Consider the following 19,742-nt stretch of genomic DNA (forward strand, 5'->3'; position numbering starts at 1 on the left):
CTCTCTCTCTCTCTCTCTCTCTCTCTCTCTCTCTCTTTCTCTCCTCTTTCTTTTTTACTCTCTCTCTCTCCCCTCTCTTTCTCTCTGAGGCAGGGTCTCAAGTAGCCCAGCTGGCCTCAAACTCTAGATGTAGCCAAGGTTAGCTTTGAACTCCTGATCCTCCTGCCCCAGCCTCCCCAGTGCTGAGATTACAGGCAAACACCACCATACCCATCTAGTTTTTCCAACCTGAAGAGCAGCTGCCCCCAGCTACAGTTCACCCTGCACCAAGCAGCAATCAAATACTGGGAAGGGAGTGTGCAAAAGAAACTGGTGAACACTTGTGTGAGGTGGTGAACACTTGTGTGAGGCACGTGCAAGGCTTTGTTTCACCCCTGGGCTCAACAGACTTACATACTGTGGGAGTTTTGAGGAATCATAACTTTGTAATGAATATTGTTGGCTAATGTCAGGCATCGTCCTCCAACTGAAAAGTAGTTGGGCCACCTTTACACAAGTAAAAAAAATAATTATGTTCATTTATTCATTTGTGTGTGTGTGTGTGTATGCATGAGCCACGTTGTACATATAGAGGTCAGAGGACAACTTGAAGGAATCAGCTGTCTCTTTCCAACATATGGGTCTTGGGGACCAAATTCAGGTTGTCAGACTTGGTGACAAGGGCTTCTACTCAGTCACCAAGACATATTGCCAGTCCCATTTCGATACAGTTTTTAATTCTTCTATTTGTATCTGCTAGTGTGTTCATGTGCACATGTGTGGGTGCACATGCATATTTTACGTGTATGGGTGTTTTGCCAGTAAGTACATATGTGTACCACAGGCATGCACAGAACTCAAGGAGGCCAGAGGAGCAGAGAAGGTTGTCAGATCCTCTGGAGCTGAAGTTACAGACCACTGTGAGTCACCATGTGGGTGCTGTGCTGGGAATTGAACTTAGGACCTCTGGAAGAACAGACAGTGTTTTTTTGTTTTTGTTTGTTTTAAGATTTATTATTATTATTTCAATATGAGTACACTGTCACTGTCTTCAGACACACCAGAAGAAGGCATGGGATCCCATTACAGATGGTTGTGAGCCACCCTGTGGTTGCTGGGAATTGAACTCAGGACCTCTGGAAGAGCAGTCAGTGCTCTTAACTGCTGAGCCATCTCTCCAGTCCCTGATCAGTCAGTGTTCTTCACACACGTGCACACACAGACACACAGACACACAGACACACACAGACACACACTTTTGCAATAAAGTCTCTCACTAACCAGAAACTCACTAAGTTATGCTAGTACTAAGGTATGCTAGTGCTTTATCAGCTGAGCTCCCTCCCCAGTCCCAAGTTTTAAAAATTACATTAATTTACAGAGAGAGAGAGAGAGAGAGAGAGAGAGAGAGAGAGAGAGAGAGAATACATATACACATTTGGATGCTATGCCCATAAACAGCACAAGAGGATGTCAGATCCCCCTGGTGCTGGAGTTACAGGGAGTTGTGCACTCCCTGATGTCTGTGCTGGGAACATCCTAGCTACTGAGCCATCTCTCCAGCCTGGTACCCACCTCGGGTAGCACCTGTGGGAGGGCACTTTGGTGTAGGTGACTTCTCTCCTTTCTCCCTTTCCTTCTAGACATTGTCTGGGTAATCTTTAGACGAGAGTCAGCGTTACACACGAGAGCCATGACTCTGAATTCTATAAAGGAAAAGGCTGGAAACTGCGTTTTTTTTTTTTTTTTTATTTCTCTGAGAGTTTTCTTACAAAGTGAATTGACCTTGTACAATTAGCTTTATGTAATCTTAGGAAGAAAAACATATGAAGTATGATTTAGGGGGAAACTGATACATGCTCTAACTTGCCATTTCATTTGACAATCATTTTCCACAGCTTCTGTCTTGATGGGGTGGGGTGGGGAACTGGGGTTATTTTTAAACACTCACAATCAAATCTCCATGCAAGAAATTCAAATACTTGCTGACCCTCCTTCTGCAACATCAGCAGGACCTGGGAGACCCACCATCTCATACTGAGGCACAGGGGTCTCTTCCAAGGACACTGTAGCCCGAGGCTGTTTGCCCACCAGGTCTCATGGCAACATCCTCAGAAGCTGGGTCTGAGATCTGAGCTGCGCATGTGTGTGAACCTGGGAGTTCTTCCCACAAACAGTTTTTGGAGCACATGCAGGATAGACCCAAATGAATTCTATGGAGGAAGATGGACTGTTGTCCTGTGCTCATCTGCAGGCAGAGTCCTTGGAGAGCACAGGATGCTGCAGCCTGAGAACTTTCTGTTCCCAAGGTCCACGTGTCTAGGTCCTCATCCATCAGCTCTTGTGACACAGGAGCCATTTTCTAGCCTTCAACTCAATGCTGTGAACATCTGGAGAGGTTTTTGCTTTCACAAGTCACCAGCTGGTGCCAAGGAATCAATTCTGCACAGATGAAGCCAGACGCAGAGGAGACCTGGAAATAGGAGGTGGGTGGTAGGTGTAGGTAGCAGCTAAGAGACCCAGAAAAGAGGGTCCCAGGTTCTGTTTCTATAGTTTCCCTGTCCGTCCACTGGGTCCTGTAGGGTTCAAGAGAGCATGGGAAGTTGAAGTCCTGGGGAAGAGGCTGCTGTGACAGGTTGATGCTTGGCTAAATCTTCTGGGGAATTCAAGGCTCCCACATACTGGGCAACTTCACATCTAAGAGTCAACACAAGGTGTGCACAGGCTGCCCTGTTTGGGTCCAGAAGATGTGAGGGTAGGACTGGTGGGAATTGGAAAGGGGGTTCGTTCAGTCTTTCTTGGTTTTGATCTTTGGAGCATGTCACTCTGAACTTGGAGAAGCTGCAGAGTCCCCGTCCTCTGGGTCCTGCTCCTGTGGGGACACAGGTTGACCCCCCTTCACACGCTTCCACTTCATTCTCCGGTTCTGGAACCACACTTTGACCTAAGGGAGGAAGCAAAGGGATCAGGTCTCTCTAGGGCCGGGATCACCCTTCACTGTGTTGCTCAAGACTTGGAACCCTCGCTTATTGATCCCCCAAGGATCCAGGGAGTGAGAGGGGAGGGAGACCACACAGTCTGCACTGAGACCTGCCTGTGTCTCCAGATGTGAGCAGAGGTGGAAAGTCTCTGACATCACTGTGTGTTGCCACCCCCCTCTTTTACATGCCCTGTCTCCTCCTTGACAACAGGCCTCCAGTCTCCCAGGCTCTACTCCCCAAAGGCCTGAGAACAGAAGACCACCAGCTCATCCTTCTTCACAGGAATAGAGCACCTTTTAGTTTCTCTGGATCTGAAGCTGACCATCATTACCACATGACGTTAGGATTATGATCCCATTACAAAGATGGAAACCCAGACATTACAGGGGCCAGGATGTGGCAGAGGCAAGATTTGAATCTTAGCTGTCATTGAGTACTTCAGCAATTGAAGACTGCTATTGATTGTTTTTATTACCACTGTTATGCCACACAAAAGCAGGTGTGGTGCTTCAAGGGAACCTCCTGGTGCCAGGGACCTTTTCCTCAGTGCCCTAGGACCCAGTCCCGTCTCTATGTCTCCTGAGAACTTTCTTTCTTCCAATGAATGTTCCCATTCCCTCTCATTACTTCCAAATTGTTTCCTGGAATCTGGATTATATTTTAGCTTTTTGTTTGTTTGTTTGTTTGTTTTTAATAGGATCTCATGTAGCCCAGGCTGGCCTTGAACTCACTAGGTAGCCAAGGACGGTCTTGAACTGATCTTTTGACCTCAGGCTCCCAGTGTGCTGGGATTACAGGTGAGTATCACATCGGGTTTGCAGAATCTCTATTTAAACAATTGCCTAGGTGAATCTGAGGTAAGTGTGATTCAAATTTGAGGGAAATCAGATCACAGATGTCCCAGTTCTTGTTCCCGGGAGAAGTACCTGGGGGACCTTTGAAAAACTGGGTTGTGCAAGTGCCATCCCAGATAAATTACAGAGTCTCCATCAGTGGACCTCTGATAATTCTCCCTGGGGTGGTTGATTGTCAGGTACAGCTGTGGCTGCGTAGAGGAAAGGGAGGGGGTCCAGGCAGGGGTGACTGGGAAGGAAGGTGAGCAGACAGCAGCACCCAGGCCCACCTGCCGCTCTGAGAGGTCCAGGTTGACCGCAATCTCGTATCTTCGGAGTCGGGTCAGGTAGTTGTGGTGGGCGAACTCTGCCTCTAGCTCCCGTAGCTGCTCCTTGGTGAAGGCCGTCCTCTCCTTCCGGGCCTTGCTGCCTTCTGGCTTTCCTCCTCCATTCTCCTGGTTGTCTGTGAAAAGAAGGCCCCAAATGGGGGAGACATAGTGAGCTCATCACATGAGGGGACATGGAGGGACTCATTCTCTTCCCTTCATTAGTTTGTAAACTAGGCAGCATTTCCTGGTCTGTCTCATGTTTAAAGTACACCAAGAAGCCGTGACATCTCTCATTCCTTCTACCATCTTGTCCCTAAGATGGTCAAGAAATATTTTTAGTCCCAGTCTCAGGTGTGCTCTGCTTGCTTCTGCTCCCCTCACCAGATTTTTCCCGCCCAAGGCAGGCAAAGCTCTGCTTGGCTGTTTAAAGTCTGTAGCCCCAGCCTGACTCCAGGAAGGCCTCAGTAGCCTGCAGCTTGAGGGTCCCCACACTCCAAGACAAACAAAGTTCCTAGGAAGGGAGGCACGGCTGCGGGCACCCTCCAGCCTTGCCAGGATATTTTGGGTATTTTGGTATTCTGCCCCTGGGGCCTGTGCCTGGTCTGGTAAAGGCATTCAGTAGTGAGGCCAGGAAAGAGGGAGAGCTGCCAGCTTGAGCTTCAACTGAAAACTTGTGTGAAGTAGGATGGGAAACTCAACAACCTGTGTGTGTGCACATGTGTGCGCACATGTATGTGTATATGTATGTGTGTGTACATTGTGTGTGTGTGCATGTATGTGTGTGTCAGCCAGATGTCAACATTGGCTGTCTTTCTGTATCACCCTCTAACTTAGGCTTTGAAAATTTTTATTTATTTATTTGGGGGGAGGGGGCTCAGAGGACAGCTTCTGGGAGTTGTTTCTTTCCATTCACTGTGAGGTTCCAGAGACTGGACTCAGTGTGTTAGGCTCTTCAGTAAGAGTCTTTACCCACGGAGCCCTTTCAGTGGTTCCTCTACCTTAGTTTTTTTTTTTTTTTTTAAATATTTATTTATTTATTTTATTGATGAGTACATTGTAGCTGTCTTCAGACACACCAGAAGAGGGCATCCAATCTCATTACGGATGGTTGTGAGCCACCATGTGGTTGCTGGGATTTGAACTCAGGACCTCTGGAAGAGCAGTCTGTGCTCCCAACCGCTGAGCCATCTCTCCAGCCCCTCTACCTTAGTTTTTGAGACCAGGTCCTTCACTGAAGCTGGAGCTGGCTGGTTTGGCCAGACGGGTTGACCAGTACGCCCAGGGGTCCTCCTGTCTCTACTTGCTCATTCCTAGGATTACAGGCATTTACCACTATGTCCAGGTCTTTTCGTTTTTAAACATGGGTGTTGGGCCTTGAGCTCAGGACCTCATGCGTGTGCGACAGGCTCTTTATCAACAGAAGCATCACAGCCCCAGCAGCTCAGCAGCCTGTTTTGACAAGGCTCCTGATGATCATTGTGGATCATTCTGGTCAAGTTTATACGCCACTGCTTTAAGATCAGATTTCTGGACTACTTCCTGGACGCCAGCAACACCACCATGATGGGAGAGCTGGTCACACACACTGAAGTCAGCCCCAGAAGAGCGAATCTGGAGACCCTTCTGCAATCCGGGCTTCTGTTAGACACAGGGGCTCAGTCCTAACCCATGACAGGGACAGGAAACACTGTCTATACCTGCATTTACTCCCTCCTTGCCACAGCAGTCTAACCAAGTGGTTTCAGCAGTGACCATATTTCACAGCCCCAAACTCCAAACACAGAGTTCACCTAACCGCTAAGTGATGGAGGCGCGACTCAAACCCAGGCGGTTTAATTCACACTGTTCAACACTAGAGCTCTTTGAAGAGTTCACGAACTGTGAAGTGTGGTGTTGATAGAAGGGGCTGCATCTTGGATGAAGAGCAGGCAGCTGTGCCTCTCCCTTAGCAGCAGTAGTGACGGAGAGGTCACAGGCAGGAGACTAACACACTTGTGTTGGATAGCCAACTGTCACAGGAACCTTTCCTGCCCGGGGTGGGGGGGCATAACAAAGCGCTTTCTCTTTCATGCCTCTTGTTAATCTTGGAGACCTTGGGTGGGGGAATATGCTTTCTGTGAGTTGCGTGCACCCTGTCTACTTTCGTTCCCTAATGAGAATTGGCCCACACATAGCTGACTAAAGCCGTTGGTCCTCAGAGGCCTGGAGTCTAAGCCACTTACATACAGGGTGGATGGAAGAATGCATACCAGCATGGGTCGGGCAAGGGAAACCACCCACACCCTTAGCTGTGAAGACATCTTGTGGAGATGGCTGGGGACCCCACTTTAACCCCAGATCCAGTTTGTAACTCTGTCGCTGACTCCTTCCCTTTTCCCAGCAACCCGTTTGTACTTCAGTTTCTTTAGCTGGCATCCTGTCACCTGGCTGCCAGGGAAGGGAAGAAGGGCTCAGGGAGGCGGCTAGAAGGCACAGGGAGTGGGGTGGGTGAAGGTGCTTGCGGCTCAACTCCCAATGGGGTCCGGTAGTGGACGCCCCACCCCCTCGCAGGCCAGAAGAGGGAACCAAAGAGGGCTCTTTGCTCAGTGGAGCTTGGCTCCTGGCTGGAGAAGGCGGGCCCAGACCTCGCCCGGATGCCTGAGCGTGGGCTGGATGGGAAGGACGCGCAGTCTCCGGGCGGGTCCCCCGGGAGTCCTCCGGCCTTGGTGGCTGCCAGCGCCGCTAACCCTGCTGGCGGCAGGCCCGGGAGGGTCGGTCACGCAGCGGATGCGAAAGCCTCCCCGGAGCACATCCCAGCCGCTGAGGCCAGGAAGCCCGGTGACCGCTGAGATTCAGGGTATCCACAAACTCCTGTCCCAGGGGGCCCACGGTGCTTCCCAGCCCCTCCTTATCACAGCTGCGGGGAGTGAATAGTCAGGAGACTCACACTGCAGATTCAATCCCGACTCTCCTCTTTTCTAAGTAATCGGAGTAAATAAACCACCTCCTTCCAAAGCTAATTTTCTTTTTTTTTTTTTAAAGACAAAATTTCATGCCTTTTTGGGCTGGCCTCAGACTTGATAGGTAATGGAAGATAGCCTGAACTATTCGTCTTCCTGCCTCCACTTTCCAAGTGTGCTGGATCCTCAGACCATGCACCACCCAGCCAGGCTTTCCAAGGTTCATCTCAAAGCACAACACCAGAGCCATGCTCTCTATGATTTCGGGAAGACCTGGATAAGCCAATGTGTGTGGGAGTACTCTTAAAACCTAAAATACGGGGCAGATATCAAGATATTAATTGTTTCAGTATTTCCACTCCGTGAAATGCCATTGAAAAAACACCCGAGATGGCATTAATAACGGCTGGCTTTTTCTCTTTTGTTCTTTCTTAAAGACAGGGTAAATTTCTACTGCCCACACTTGCCTTATAATCTGCTTGCTTCAGTCCTGTCCGTGCTTAGATTACCCGTGCCACCACGCCCCAGCTAACAGCTGGCATGCTGTCTGCAATCAGATGTATCCACTTCCCCAGTCCTCATTGAAACCGCACCACCAGTGGCTACTCTGATTATACCTGTTTCCTGGTTGTGTGGGTTAGCCTAGTTCCTCTGGTAAATATTCTCCCCTGGGTTGTGACCACTTTTCAGTACTTTGCAGATAGGTAATATTTGTTAAACTGTTGCTGAATGTGCCTAGGACCTTACCCAGCAGTGTCTAAGTAGGAGAAGAGAGATTTGAATCCGGACCCACCTGATGAAAGCCAAGGTTCTCAACCTTGACGACAGACTCTCCACCTTTGGGCTGGGTGCCCTGTCCGAGGGCCCGGAATTGGAATACAGCCTGTCTCCATCTCTAGGGTTTCTCATCATGGGATGAATGCAGGTCACCACCTCGGGGTTTCCATCCACTTCCTCCTTCCTCTTCTCCCAGGCCTACCTCTGTATGCACAGCCACCCCACCATATTCCATAGAACAACTCCCAATGCCCGAGTCCTGAATGTAATCTCCCCTAGAAAGAAGAGCTGGGAGTGGGGGAGGGGATTCCTTTGCAGCGGGTTGTGGACCAACTGCTTGGGCCCTGCCATGGAGACAGGCCTCTCCTGGGTCCCACTGTCCTGATTGGGGTTCTGACATCTCAGTACCGCATTCACCCCACGATGAGGACCCTTGTGTCCACCATCAGCTTCCCAGAGGGAGATAAACTCTTTCCTGAATGAGGAGATGGCCAGGAGTATGAGAAAGAGGTAGGAAGTGGAAGCAGGAGTTTGTCTTGCAACAGAGAAAAAGCCTGTAACATTTTATCAAGACTTGTGAGGACTCCCGGCTCCTCCAGCCTGAGATGTACAATTTACAGGCTCAGACTGACAGTTCATATGCACAGTACTGCATCTAAGCACCCTGACAATAGAGTACATCTTTAATTTAAAAAAAATGTTATAAATGTGGGTTTGCATGTATGTTTGTGCACCATTTGTGTGCCCAGGGGCCTACAGAGGCCAGAATTGGGCAGGAGAGTCCCTGGAACTGGAGTTACAGAAGAATGCAAGCTAGGAAACAAAACTGGGTCCTCTGGAGGAGCAGCCAGCACTCTTAGGCTCTCATCCACCTCTTCAGTTCCAACACAGTTTATCTTAGTTGAGAGCCTGTCCTTCCCTCTCTGCATCGCAGGCTCCTGTGTGTGGAATAATAGGATTGGATGGGATTCTCGTTTCCATGAAGAACTGATGTCAGGCTTCTCTCCCAAGCCATGAGACCAGCACCCTTCTTGGCTTCCCCTAATCCTTTTGCTTTTCCTCACCTGGTCTGGTGGAACCAGAGGCCCTTTCCCTTGTTCAGTTCTCTGGCTCCCCTAAGTCACTGTTTTATCCCAACGGTCCTTCTCATCCAACAGCCTTCAGCCCAAAGACCAGAAATAGACCAGGGAGTTTGTCTCCTGCATGCAGAGCTTCTGTGTCTGACTCAACGGAAAGAAGAAGGAAGGGGAGAGGAGAGGGAGGGGAAGGGAAGAGGTGAAGGGAGGGGAAGAAGGGAGGAGGAGAAGGGAGAGTAGAAGAGAGGTAAGGGGAGGTAAGGGGAAAGAGGGAGGGAGAGGGAAGGGAGAAGAGGAGGTGGAAGAGGGATGGGGAGAAGGGAGAGTAGATGAAGGGGGAGGGGAGGGGAGGGGGAGAAGGGAAGGAGGGAAGGGAGAGGAGGGGAGGGAGAGGGAGAAAGGAAGGAAGGGAGGGGGAGAATAGATGGGGTAGAAGGGAGGGGAGGGAGGGGGAGGTGTATTGGAAGAGGCATCTGAAAACCCACTGGACAGCCTGGGCTTTGGCACCTGCCAGGTACTGGCCTGAGAGCAGCTTTCCTGACCTCATTGAGGCTTCCTGCAGCTCCCCAAGTCCTGCCACTTTCCTCATTTGCAAAGCAAGAACAGCTACACCTACCATAAGCCTAAGGCTGCTCAGAGGAAAAACAAAACAAAAAACAAAACAAAAACAAAACCAAAACCCCGACATTGATGACTGTTAATCCATTAGATGGTGCTTGGCACACAGTTGAGCCTGTCTGCAAGAACAGCCTGTTGGATGTGATGTCTGAAAGACGATTTCACAGACTTAGAGAAGGTGATCAGAGGGTACCACATCCCCAGATCTGTGTGCAAAGGATGCATGCATGCATGCATGCCCATCAGCTCACCTGCCCTCCTTCCTTCCTTTCGCCATTCTTTCTCCCCCAACAGGGGACCAGGATGTCCCAGAATGCACTCTGTATTTCAAACTGTCCTTACATTTACACTGAACCTTCTCCCTTGGCTTCCCAGGAACAGGGATTACAGGCACGAGCTAAGGATGTCTTTGAAAAGCCTCTTTCCCATCTCCACGTCTGTTTGATAGGTCAACAGTCGTGGTCACCATCAGCTGCTGTTGCTGCAGCCTCTGTGGGAAGCATGTTCCCAGGGACTGTGATGGAGTAACCGTCCACTGTATAGGACTGTGGAGGGAGGAGACGCTGCTGACTTCCCCTGTAGTTAGTGAGGAGCTACCCACCCTCTATCCTGCACAACCGTCAGATCAAGCAGGACCACAAGGGGACACTCCATATTGTCCAGAGAAATGCAAACAGGATGTATGTGTGATTGTGGTTCCCACCATGAGCTTTTACATCAGCCCAGGGAAAATCCTTTCAGAAGTAGCTGCCAGACTTGGCGGGGTTTCCTAAAGTTAGCAGACAGCCTTATCAGGGCCACTGAAAGGGTCAGACAGACTCGGAGGAACACGCCTCTGGTCCCCATTTTTCATAACTTCTGACCGACCAGGCAGACCACAGGTTCTATGTACAAATAGCATTTTACAATGGATAAGTGATGTCTGCTCCCAGACAGAGGCTTTGTTGGGTTTTCATATTGACCCCTGGATCACAGAATGGTAGAGCTTGAAGAAAAAGGGACTCAGGGATGATTTTATGTCACTTGGTGATTTTCCAGATGAGCAGAGTGACAGCCGGGGATTTGCCTTTGGACACACAGCAAGTTAGTGGAAGAGCCAAGCTCAGGACTCAGGTGTCCTTGATACAGAGATCGGTTGGCTTCCTGTTCTTACTGGTAGTGCAATGGTTAAAACCCAGGGCTCACATATGATAGACAAGTGTTCTCCCACTGAGTCACATTCCAGCCTCTCTCCTGTTAGTTATTCTGTAAGGCAGGAAAGGCACGCATGAGCCCATTGAACAGATAAAGAGATTAAGACCCAGAGTTAGATTAAGACATAGCCATCTGTCACACTGCCCCTCCCACCCCCCAGGGAATGGTGAGCATAGAGGCTGTACTCTAGGTGCTCTGGGGACAATATGTGGGTCAGGGTCTAGGTCTGTCTCACTGGGACTCGCCAGGGAGGAGAGAGGAAGGGTCTATTTGGGGGTAAAACCTTGGCAAACCCTCTGAAGGAGGACTCTGTGGTTTCCTGAGCGGACTTGAAGCAGATATTTTGCTATACTCCTCAGCTCTGGTGCCTTCATGGAGAGAGAACAGGGAAAGTCCCCTGAGGCAGGGAGGAATCAGACAGAGGCAGTGAGAAGCTAGTTGGTTGTTCACAACTGGGTCCTTCATGGCTTCCTGAGCTCAGCCTGACCTTTCCACCAGGTGCTACACCATCCCAATGTCCAGCCCCCATCATGATCCTGTAGGTGCTTGAAGAGACAGGAAGCCCAGTGGTGGGGCCCGGGAATTTACAGCAGGGACAGGGTAGCAGGTCCTTCTGGAATAGGAATGGCTGGTGCCAGGGTAGTCTTCACCAAGAGTCCCTGCTGAGGTGGAGTAGTGAGTGTGGACAGTCGTGTCAGAGAGAGGAGGACCAGGCCAGAGAGGCTGTGGGGACTGTAGAAGAGCCCAGGGATATGCAGTGAGCTGAATGGGGGGGTGAATAAGGGGGAGGTGATAGCAACAGAGGGGGAGCATCGGTATGTGTGCACACATGTGGTGTGTATGCGTGTGTGTGCGCACATATGTGTTCACCCCACCCCACCCACATGTATGTTTCTAGAGAGCAGACCCAGGTGAGCCTTTTTACCACTGAGTTACATCCCCAGCCTGGGAACAGCAGCGTTTGAGATAACTAGGAAGGCATGGGCAGTACTAGGCTTTATGTTTTTACATTATAGAAGTCTTCCTTCGCTGTCACCAAAGGAAGTGTGGGCTTCAGGACCAAGGGCCACTGCCTACACAGTTCCTCTACACTGAGAACAAAGAAGACAGGAAAATACCATGAAACAGTCAAAGATGGGGTGTGTTCAGGCCAGAGGCTCAGAGATGGATAAGAAGGGCCAGTGTGGAGGGCAAAGAGGAAACCTAGGGTAAGGGGCTACCTACCTCTGGGCTTGCAGGGATGGAAGACCTGCTTCTAAATCAGGCACACCTCTCTGCACCCAGGTGTCCCTGATTTATTCAAGCCAGAATGACAGGCCCGTGGGTAGGCAGCTCCTGAGCCCTACTCTGCCAAGACAGCAGGGAGCCCTAGGATAGCCCTTTGGCTAGCCTTCTCCAAGCTTCTAGGCTCTTTAGACTGTCTCATCTGAGACACTCAGCAGGATCTGCTGCCTCAGCAGAAACCCGCTCTTCCTAGAGCTTTGCAGGTATGACAAGAGTCTGAGCAGGTGCAGGATTTGCACTCAAGCCTCTGAGTTCAGACAAGGTTGAGGCCATAGGGCCTGTCTGGACCCCAGTCTGCCTTTCAGAGGAGGAAGATGGCAGCAACCGTAACTAAGAGGCAAGGGATACCCAGGGGGACCCCGGCAACATATAGAGCTGCTTCTTCCTCCCACACTGGCTGCTTAGGGCCCTAAGGCTTCTTTCTTGGTGGAGGTTCTGGGCTTGAGATGGAATAAAACACTGTGTGTACAACATTCTTAGAAACATCTGCGCTATGCAGAACATCATAGCAAATTTAGTATAGCCCCCATCAGAACCCAACATTTCAGACCTTAAACAAATCTTAAATCCTTATGAAAATAGAATGTCAAAGGACTCCAAATAGCCAAGCTAATCTTTAGGATGAAACAAAGCTGGGAGTCTTGGGGCTCCAGATTTCAAAACATAAAGCTATGAAAATCAACTGAAATAAAGACAGATGAGTGGGGCAGAGAGGCCAGATGTTAATTGTCAATAGGCAGCCAAGGCTACACAATGGGAAATGGACAACTCTACAACAAATAGTGCTGGGGAGGCCACACACACACACACACACACACACACACATACACGGTGCCGAGTCCTTACCTAGGGTGCTGAATCCTTTCCTCACATCAAATAAAAGTGAACTATATAGGTTAACACCCAAGTGCAACTCCTAGAAATATAATAGTCCCACAGGGAAGGAGGCAGAGGGCAAATCTCTATGCCTTTGGATTTGGCCATGTCTTCTTTGGTGTAACCCCCAGGACATAAGCAACAAATGCAAAAACAAATGGGGAGGGAGCCGGCTCAGTGAGTAAAGGCACTTCCGCTCCCTAGACCCACGTGGTCAAGGAGAGAACTGACTCCAGCAAGTTGTCCTTCAGCTTCCACACGGCTTCTGTGACACGCCTGTGTCCCCGTCCCCACCCCACACACAGGGAGGGAGTTTTCCAAACAAACAAAACCAGAAAATAAAGCGGATTGTCTAAGATGTGAAGGAACCAGAACCCTCGGTGCACGGTCCGGGGAACTGCAGAATGGAACTCTTGTTGTAACAAACAGTATGGAGGGTCCTCAGAAAATGAAACCTAGGGACCAGAGAGATGGCTCAACAGTTAAGAGTACTTGCTGTGTAGTCATGAGGACGGAAGTGTGTATCCCAGCCTCCAGATAACAAGGCAAGCACACGTGCAAATGCCTGGAACTCTAGGTCTGAGGGAACACCCTCTATTGGCTGCTTTACACAGAGGCACAGGTACACACATACACACACACACACACACACACACACTCCCTTTAACTAAATATAGAATATAATCCAATAGTTACAGTTGTGGGTAAACATCTGAAATTTTAAAAGTAAGAACAAACTCAAAGAGATTTGTGTTCACCCATTTCCTGAGGCGTTATTCACAAGTGCCTGGTGACGGAAGCAGCAGCCTGATGTCTATCAACAGATGAACAGATAAGGGCAATGTATCACAAACACACAATGGAATACGTTTCAGCCTTAAAAGGAAGAAATCCCCATCCTGTGCTACAATATCAATGAGACTTGAGGACTGACTGGTTCGGGAAGTACGGACCTGATACCAGTCCTGGTCTTGGAGTGGAATAAGCCAGTTACAAGACAACAGCTCTGGGAGTCTGGGTATGAGAGAGATACCTATAACACCCAAACTCTTACTGAGAGGCAGGCAGTTGCCAGGGGTTTGGGGACCTGTTCCAAAGAGAAGCTCTGTTTTGCAAGATGAAACAGTTCTGGAAATCTGTTCTCAACAGTCGATCTGTGGTTGGCTGCTGTAAAAGGCCATTTCAAATCTGTAAAGATGCCAGATTTTATGCTGTGTGTTTTGGACCCACAAGAAGAAAGATTTTCGAAAGATCAGCCACGTTAAGACATCTCAGTCAAGCCTCTAAGGAATTGCAAGCTACAGCCAGAAGAAAATCAGCTCAGGTCCTAAAACCACATTATAGTCTGAAGCTTCCCTGTTTGTTTTGAGACAGCTCTCCCTACGTAGCTCAGGCTGGCTTCAGCTTTGCCATCCTCCTCTCTGCTGGAATTTGAGGTGTGCCCACCATATTAGCAAAGTTGAAGATTTCTGACAGTAGCTGTCATGATATAATGCTGTGTACAGTCGGGTTTTAAACAGGGAGAAAATATGAGAAAAGTGGTTTTTGACCTGGAGGGATCCAGGAAATTGTGGGAAAGGGAACCAGGGCAAAATGGCAAAGTCAGGGAGGAAAGAAGAAAGGCACAATGTGTAGGAGGCCAGTATTAAGTGTGGCTCTGTAGGAAGGAGGTGGGGGGAAAGAGTGAAAGAGAGGAAGGGGAGAGAGGAGAAAGAGGGAACAGCAAGAAGTGGGGGGTGGGTAGGAATAATGAAGGTTTGAGTAGCTGTGCAGGGCATTGGAGATTAGACCTCAGAGAGAAGAATTCCGGGCAGGAGAGACGCAGGACCAGGCGCTGAAGGAGGTTGAAAGATGCAGGGGCTGACAAAGGCTCTGCTTGGCGGACTGAGGATGGGAGCGCCGGGACGGGACGCGCGCGCAGGGCACCCAGTGCTACTCCCAGGCAGCAGGGGAGTTTCCCGGTAGCCGAGCTGGTCACACGCAACCTTCCCTTGAACCCCACCCCCCCATCAAGAAGTCACAGACAAATCCCCCATTCCCATAAATTAAAGATGGTTACAGTAGTAGCTTGACAGCTTAGGGGAAAGCAGCAGTGGGTTCGCAGCTGTCCCTGCCAGTAGGAATCTTCAACACCCCTGGCCAGGGCTGGGGGTAGGCAAAATAAGATTGCACCGCGGGTCTCCCGGGACCTCTCAGGGTGGGGGAGGGGCGCGCGGTTTTTATGATCGTTTAGTGCAGAGAATCAGCTTCTGCTTCCAAGGAGTCCAAGGTGGGAGGCTGGGGACCGGGGTGGGGAGGTGGGGCACTGATAATGGAGAGGTGTGCAGACTCCATGGCTGGAGCCTCCCAGGCCAGCCTCTTCCCCTACTTCTCAGCACATCTCCACAGCTCCGATCGAAGTGCCAATTGATCACTACTGGATTTTAGGACCAAGAGATTGTAAAAAGTTCACATAGCCCACCCAGGAATTTCTGAGACACTGTATCGGGAATATTCAGTTCTACTGTTTCCACCAGTACGGGAATGCTAACCTTTCTTTTTTTTTTCTTCCTTTCTTTTATTTTCTTTTTTTTTTGACAGGGTCTCATGTAATCCAGGTTGGCCTGGAATGCTATCAAGCAAAAAAACCATCTTGTATTTCTGATTCTCCTGCCTCCACTTCCTAGGTGTTGGGATTCCAGGCATTCACTACACCATCTTATTTATGAAGTATTGAGGATTAAACCCCAGAGATTTCAGTCATGCTCTCTGCCCTCTGAGCTCCACCCCCAACTCTCTCTCCAACTCCCCTCATCCTATGTTCTAGAGCAGTGGTTCTTAACTTTCCAAATGCTGCCATCCTTTAATACGGTTCCTCATGCTGTGGTGACCCCCAACAATCAACTTATTTTCGTTGCTACTTCATAACAGTAACTTGGCTACTGTTATGAATTATAATGTGAATATCTTAGTTTTCTGATGGTCTTAGGTGTCACAACCCACAGGTTGAGAACCACTGTTCTAAAGGCTAGCTCAGGAAATGTGGAGTTAATACTAGTCACAACTGCTATCAAACTTTTATTATGCACCTAATGCAATGTGAAAATTTCAATGTATTGTACTTAACTTTCCTGAATGCTCTAGGTGGTGACATTGTTATAGCCCCATTTCTCAGCTGGGGAAGTAGAGGCTGCAAGAATGTAACAACGACTCCAGAGTTGCTGTGACTTTGCCCTTCCATCTATCTGACAATGAGGTACAGTGGTCCAGGCTAGTCAACCTTCCTGGGCTGGCTCCCGGGGACTTGAATGAGGCACCCAGATGCCAGCAATCAAGATAACGCCTAAGTACATTGGGAAGTAGAGACAAAAGAATCAAGAAGTTCAAGGCTAGCCTTGGCTACATAGTTTGAGACCAACCTAGGCTACTTGAGACTCTGCTTCAAACAAAACAAAGCAAAGCAAAACAAAACAAAACTAAACAAAAAACAGGCAAGAATAAACATTAAATATATGGGGATGTAGCTCAGTGGTAGAACTGTCGCCAGGTGTGTACCAGGCCCTGGTGGGCTCCTGGGACCCCTCATAGTAATCTACAGTGAACAACAGCAACAAAAAGTATTAGAGGATCTGGGGGTGACAAAAGGTCCTGGGGTAATGAGAAATTCTCTATAGGCTTTGTCGTTTAAGATTTCCAGTTTCTGCAGCCAGTTGTGAGCCTCCCTGGTGAGACTCTTAGGAAGCTGACCCTCCTGCCTCCTCCTTCCTCTGCAGTTAAATTCAGACACATGATTGCACCTGGGCCATAAAGATCTCCCCACTGACCGGCCGCATGGGATGGAGGGAAAGTGAGTTCACAGGCCCCACTCCTGCTGTCTGTTTCCACTGCTGAACTGAAGGAGCCCCAAGTGAGGGGATCCAGGAGCCTCACCATGCATGGGAGTCTTCCCAGGTCAGAGGCTGACTTTCTGGTGAGCCACGTGCATGCTCACACCCCCAACACACTGCTATTGGCTTCTTGCCAAAAGGGAAGATTGCCCATTTGGGTTTTGCAGAGACTTGGGATAGACTTGGGAAAGATTTCGCCTGCACTCAGCAATCTCCCAGATCCCATCCTCATGCCCTTGGCCCTTCAGTAAGTTCTTCTGGAAAGCTGCTAGATGCTGCAAGATGCCAACACAGCTGGAGGAGCAAGAGAGGCAGCTACTGCCAAGGAGAGAGCTGTGGCCTAGTGGGAGGGGCCAGTACCTGTTCCACCCATCCAAACGACCCACTCTGAGCTCCAGCTGAGTTGTTCAGAATGGTTGATCCCACCTGCCGAGGTTTAAACCTAAAGGCCTTGAGGGTGCACTGTTTGTCATCACCACCCACTGTTAGTGTATCCAGAGGGAGCTTCAAGCCTGGCCATCAAATACCATATGAGGACCGTGCGGGACCCTTCTGAAGGTGTAGGGTATGGAGTTTGGGATCTAGGGGTTCATTTCACTTCTTAGAAGACCAAATCTGGTTTGTCTGATTTCCCAGACAAGAGACTTAGACACACATACACAAAGAGAAAAGTTAACCTTTCATGGACTTCAAGATGCTCCTGCCTCAGGAGCTTAGGGGTGGGGATTACGGTCTGGTGCCACAGTGCCCAGTTCTTTTTCACACGTGCAGAATACAGATGCCAACAAGCCTGCAGTCCCACTTTGTAAACTTGTGGGACCCAAAAAAACCCACTGTCTGTAGCTCCCACCATTTGGAACGTCCTTCCTTCATCCTCCTGTCCCCCTACCCTTCCTCCCAACTCAGACCACTGCCTGCAGCTCTCCCCTTCCTCTCAGCCTGAGCTCTCCAGAGACAAGACATCTTTCCTAGAAACTAGAGCCCAGGCAAAAGGTGGGTACTCCGATGCTAGGTCAAAGGGGCTTAGGAAGAGAAGCCCAGAAAGTTCTCCGCTATCAATCTGTACCCTACCCCTTCAGGCCCTCTTCTGATTAGCTCTGCTCCTTAAAGAGGACTCTTCTTGCAGCATGGGCTTCCCTGAGGCCCCACTAGACCTTGTCAAGCTGAGCTGATACCCTAAGTCTGAGCACCACTTTTTCCACTTTTTCATGGCGATACTTCTGGGCGGTTTGCCCCAGATCCCCTTCTCCATCTCCCACCTCCTCCTTCCCTCCTCCTCCCCCTTCCACCCTTGTCATAGTCCCGCTCCTCTGCCTCTGGGCTCTTGATATAGGGTCCTGGCTCAGAGTGGACACCCAGAGTCTCAGACCCAGCCTTAACCCTCAAGCCTTTTTCCCAGCTGAATCACAAGCTCCAGCTATGGCTTTGGGAGCATTCAGAGCCTGCTTGTATGTGGTGTGAGTCAGAGGTAGCTTAGTTTCAGGAAGAGACCTCACCACTGTGAAGCCATCCCTTGTACCCTCCAAATCCTTCCTGACCCCGTGTGTCACTTCTCACACGCATTCTTTGCAGAGACCCAGGAACACTGGAGAAAAAAAACCCATCACCCTCAACATTCTAGAACTCCTACAGTAGACGTCTTCTCCCATGTTTGAGTTAGACAACGCTTTTTGAGGTTTACAGTAAGGGCCCCTAGGTTCAGAGAGTGCTAATGACTTTCACAGTAAAGGAACAGTGTGTTTCTCCACCACCTACCTGACTTCTCTTTCTTCCTTCTGGATGATTTCTTCTCCGTCTCATTGGCGATGGTCCCAAGTACCACGCAGTCCTCCCCCAGTCCTCCTGTGCCATCCACCAGGCTGGGGCTGCCAGCCCCCATCTCTCTGGTGCTCCCAGCTGGGCCTAGGTTGAGCCTCTGCGAGGCTTCAGAGATGGGGAAGTGCCAGTCAGGGGTCTGTGAGAAGGCAGGACGCTGCTCATTGAAGATTCGCTCAGTCCGGGGCAGGCTGTGTGGGGTGGCTGCCAGGCAGGAAGCAGAGAAGTCGGGGTATGCTGCTGTCGCTGGGAAATCTGATTTTTGGTGGAAGGAAAACGGGGTTGGGGGATAATGGGACAGCCCCGAGGCGCTGCTGCCTTCCGAGTGGGGATTTCGAAGGCAGCCCCAGATGGGGGCTGGGGACTGGGGGTTCCTCACGCAGCTGTTGGCCACCGGATCCATCTGTTGTCCACTGCCTGTCCCAGTCCGTTCAAAGGTGTTGCACTTTTTCTACTCAGAGTTTTGTAATTAAAAAAAAAAAATTAAACAGTAGAGGAAAATGTTGAATGGAAACTTTACCCCAGGAACCAAAACAAAAGTTTTGTCTCAAAGTCCACAAACACACGTGGCCAGGAACACACATGTGCGTGTTCGCACCTGTCTAGGCTTCACGTCTGCCTTCCTGCCCCCAACACACGCTGACTATTGGGGTCCCTCGTGCACGGAGTTGTTTCCTACCGTGCTGAACATTTTGACTGTCCTACCTTGGACCCACCCATACTGACAAGCCCTTCCCGGGGACCCTGAGTGAATGGATGCCTGCAGAGGGCTGGACCCGTTACTGAGACAGACTTTTAAATCCTGCGGTGGGGAGAGAGTGACAAATTTTTGGAGTGAAATGTGAGAGAGGAGAGGGAGGGGTCAACCCACCGACACAAGGTCCCCTCCAACCAAAACCCGAGCAGGCAGCATTATCATCAGAAACCTTATACCCACATCTAATGGCATTTGCAGACGTAGACTTTTAAAGAAACATTGTCTGTTTTATTTTTTAAGGGGAAAGAGAGAGAGAGAGAGAGAGAGAGAGAGCGCACACACACACACACACACATCTGCGGTCTTTTGAGTACCTCCCGATAACACAATAAAGTTATTTTTATTGCCTTGTTAACAAAATTCCCCAAGTCTTGGATTTAGAAAAGCCTTCAGTTGAATCCAGAATCCACTAAAAGCC

General features: G+C 49.7%; 1 protein-coding gene across 1 annotated transcript; it reads right to left on the reverse strand.

Annotated features, from left to right (window-relative positions):
* Positions 1-1,714: 1,714 nt before the first annotated feature.
* Positions 1,715-19,322, reverse strand: Meox1 (mesenchyme homeobox 1). The gene is made up of 3 exons (XM_028780699.1): positions 18,508-19,322; positions 4,084-4,256; positions 1,715-2,923 (listed from the first exon to the last, which is right to left on the reverse strand). Exons 1-3 carry the CDS (start codon positions 18,968-18,970, stop codon positions 2,801-2,803), a joined length of 759 nt encoding a protein of 252 aa, XP_028636532.1. The 5' UTR covers positions 18,971-19,322; the 3' UTR covers positions 1,715-2,800.
* Between the last annotated feature and the right edge of the window lie 420 nt (positions 19,323-19,742).

Source organism: Grammomys surdaster, unplaced genomic scaffold (genome assembly GCF_004785775.1).
Source record: "Grammomys surdaster isolate TR1022 unplaced genomic scaffold, NIH_TR_1.0 371, whole genome shotgun sequence".
Taxonomy (NCBI): domain Eukaryota; kingdom Metazoa; phylum Chordata; class Mammalia; order Rodentia; family Muridae; genus Grammomys; species Grammomys surdaster.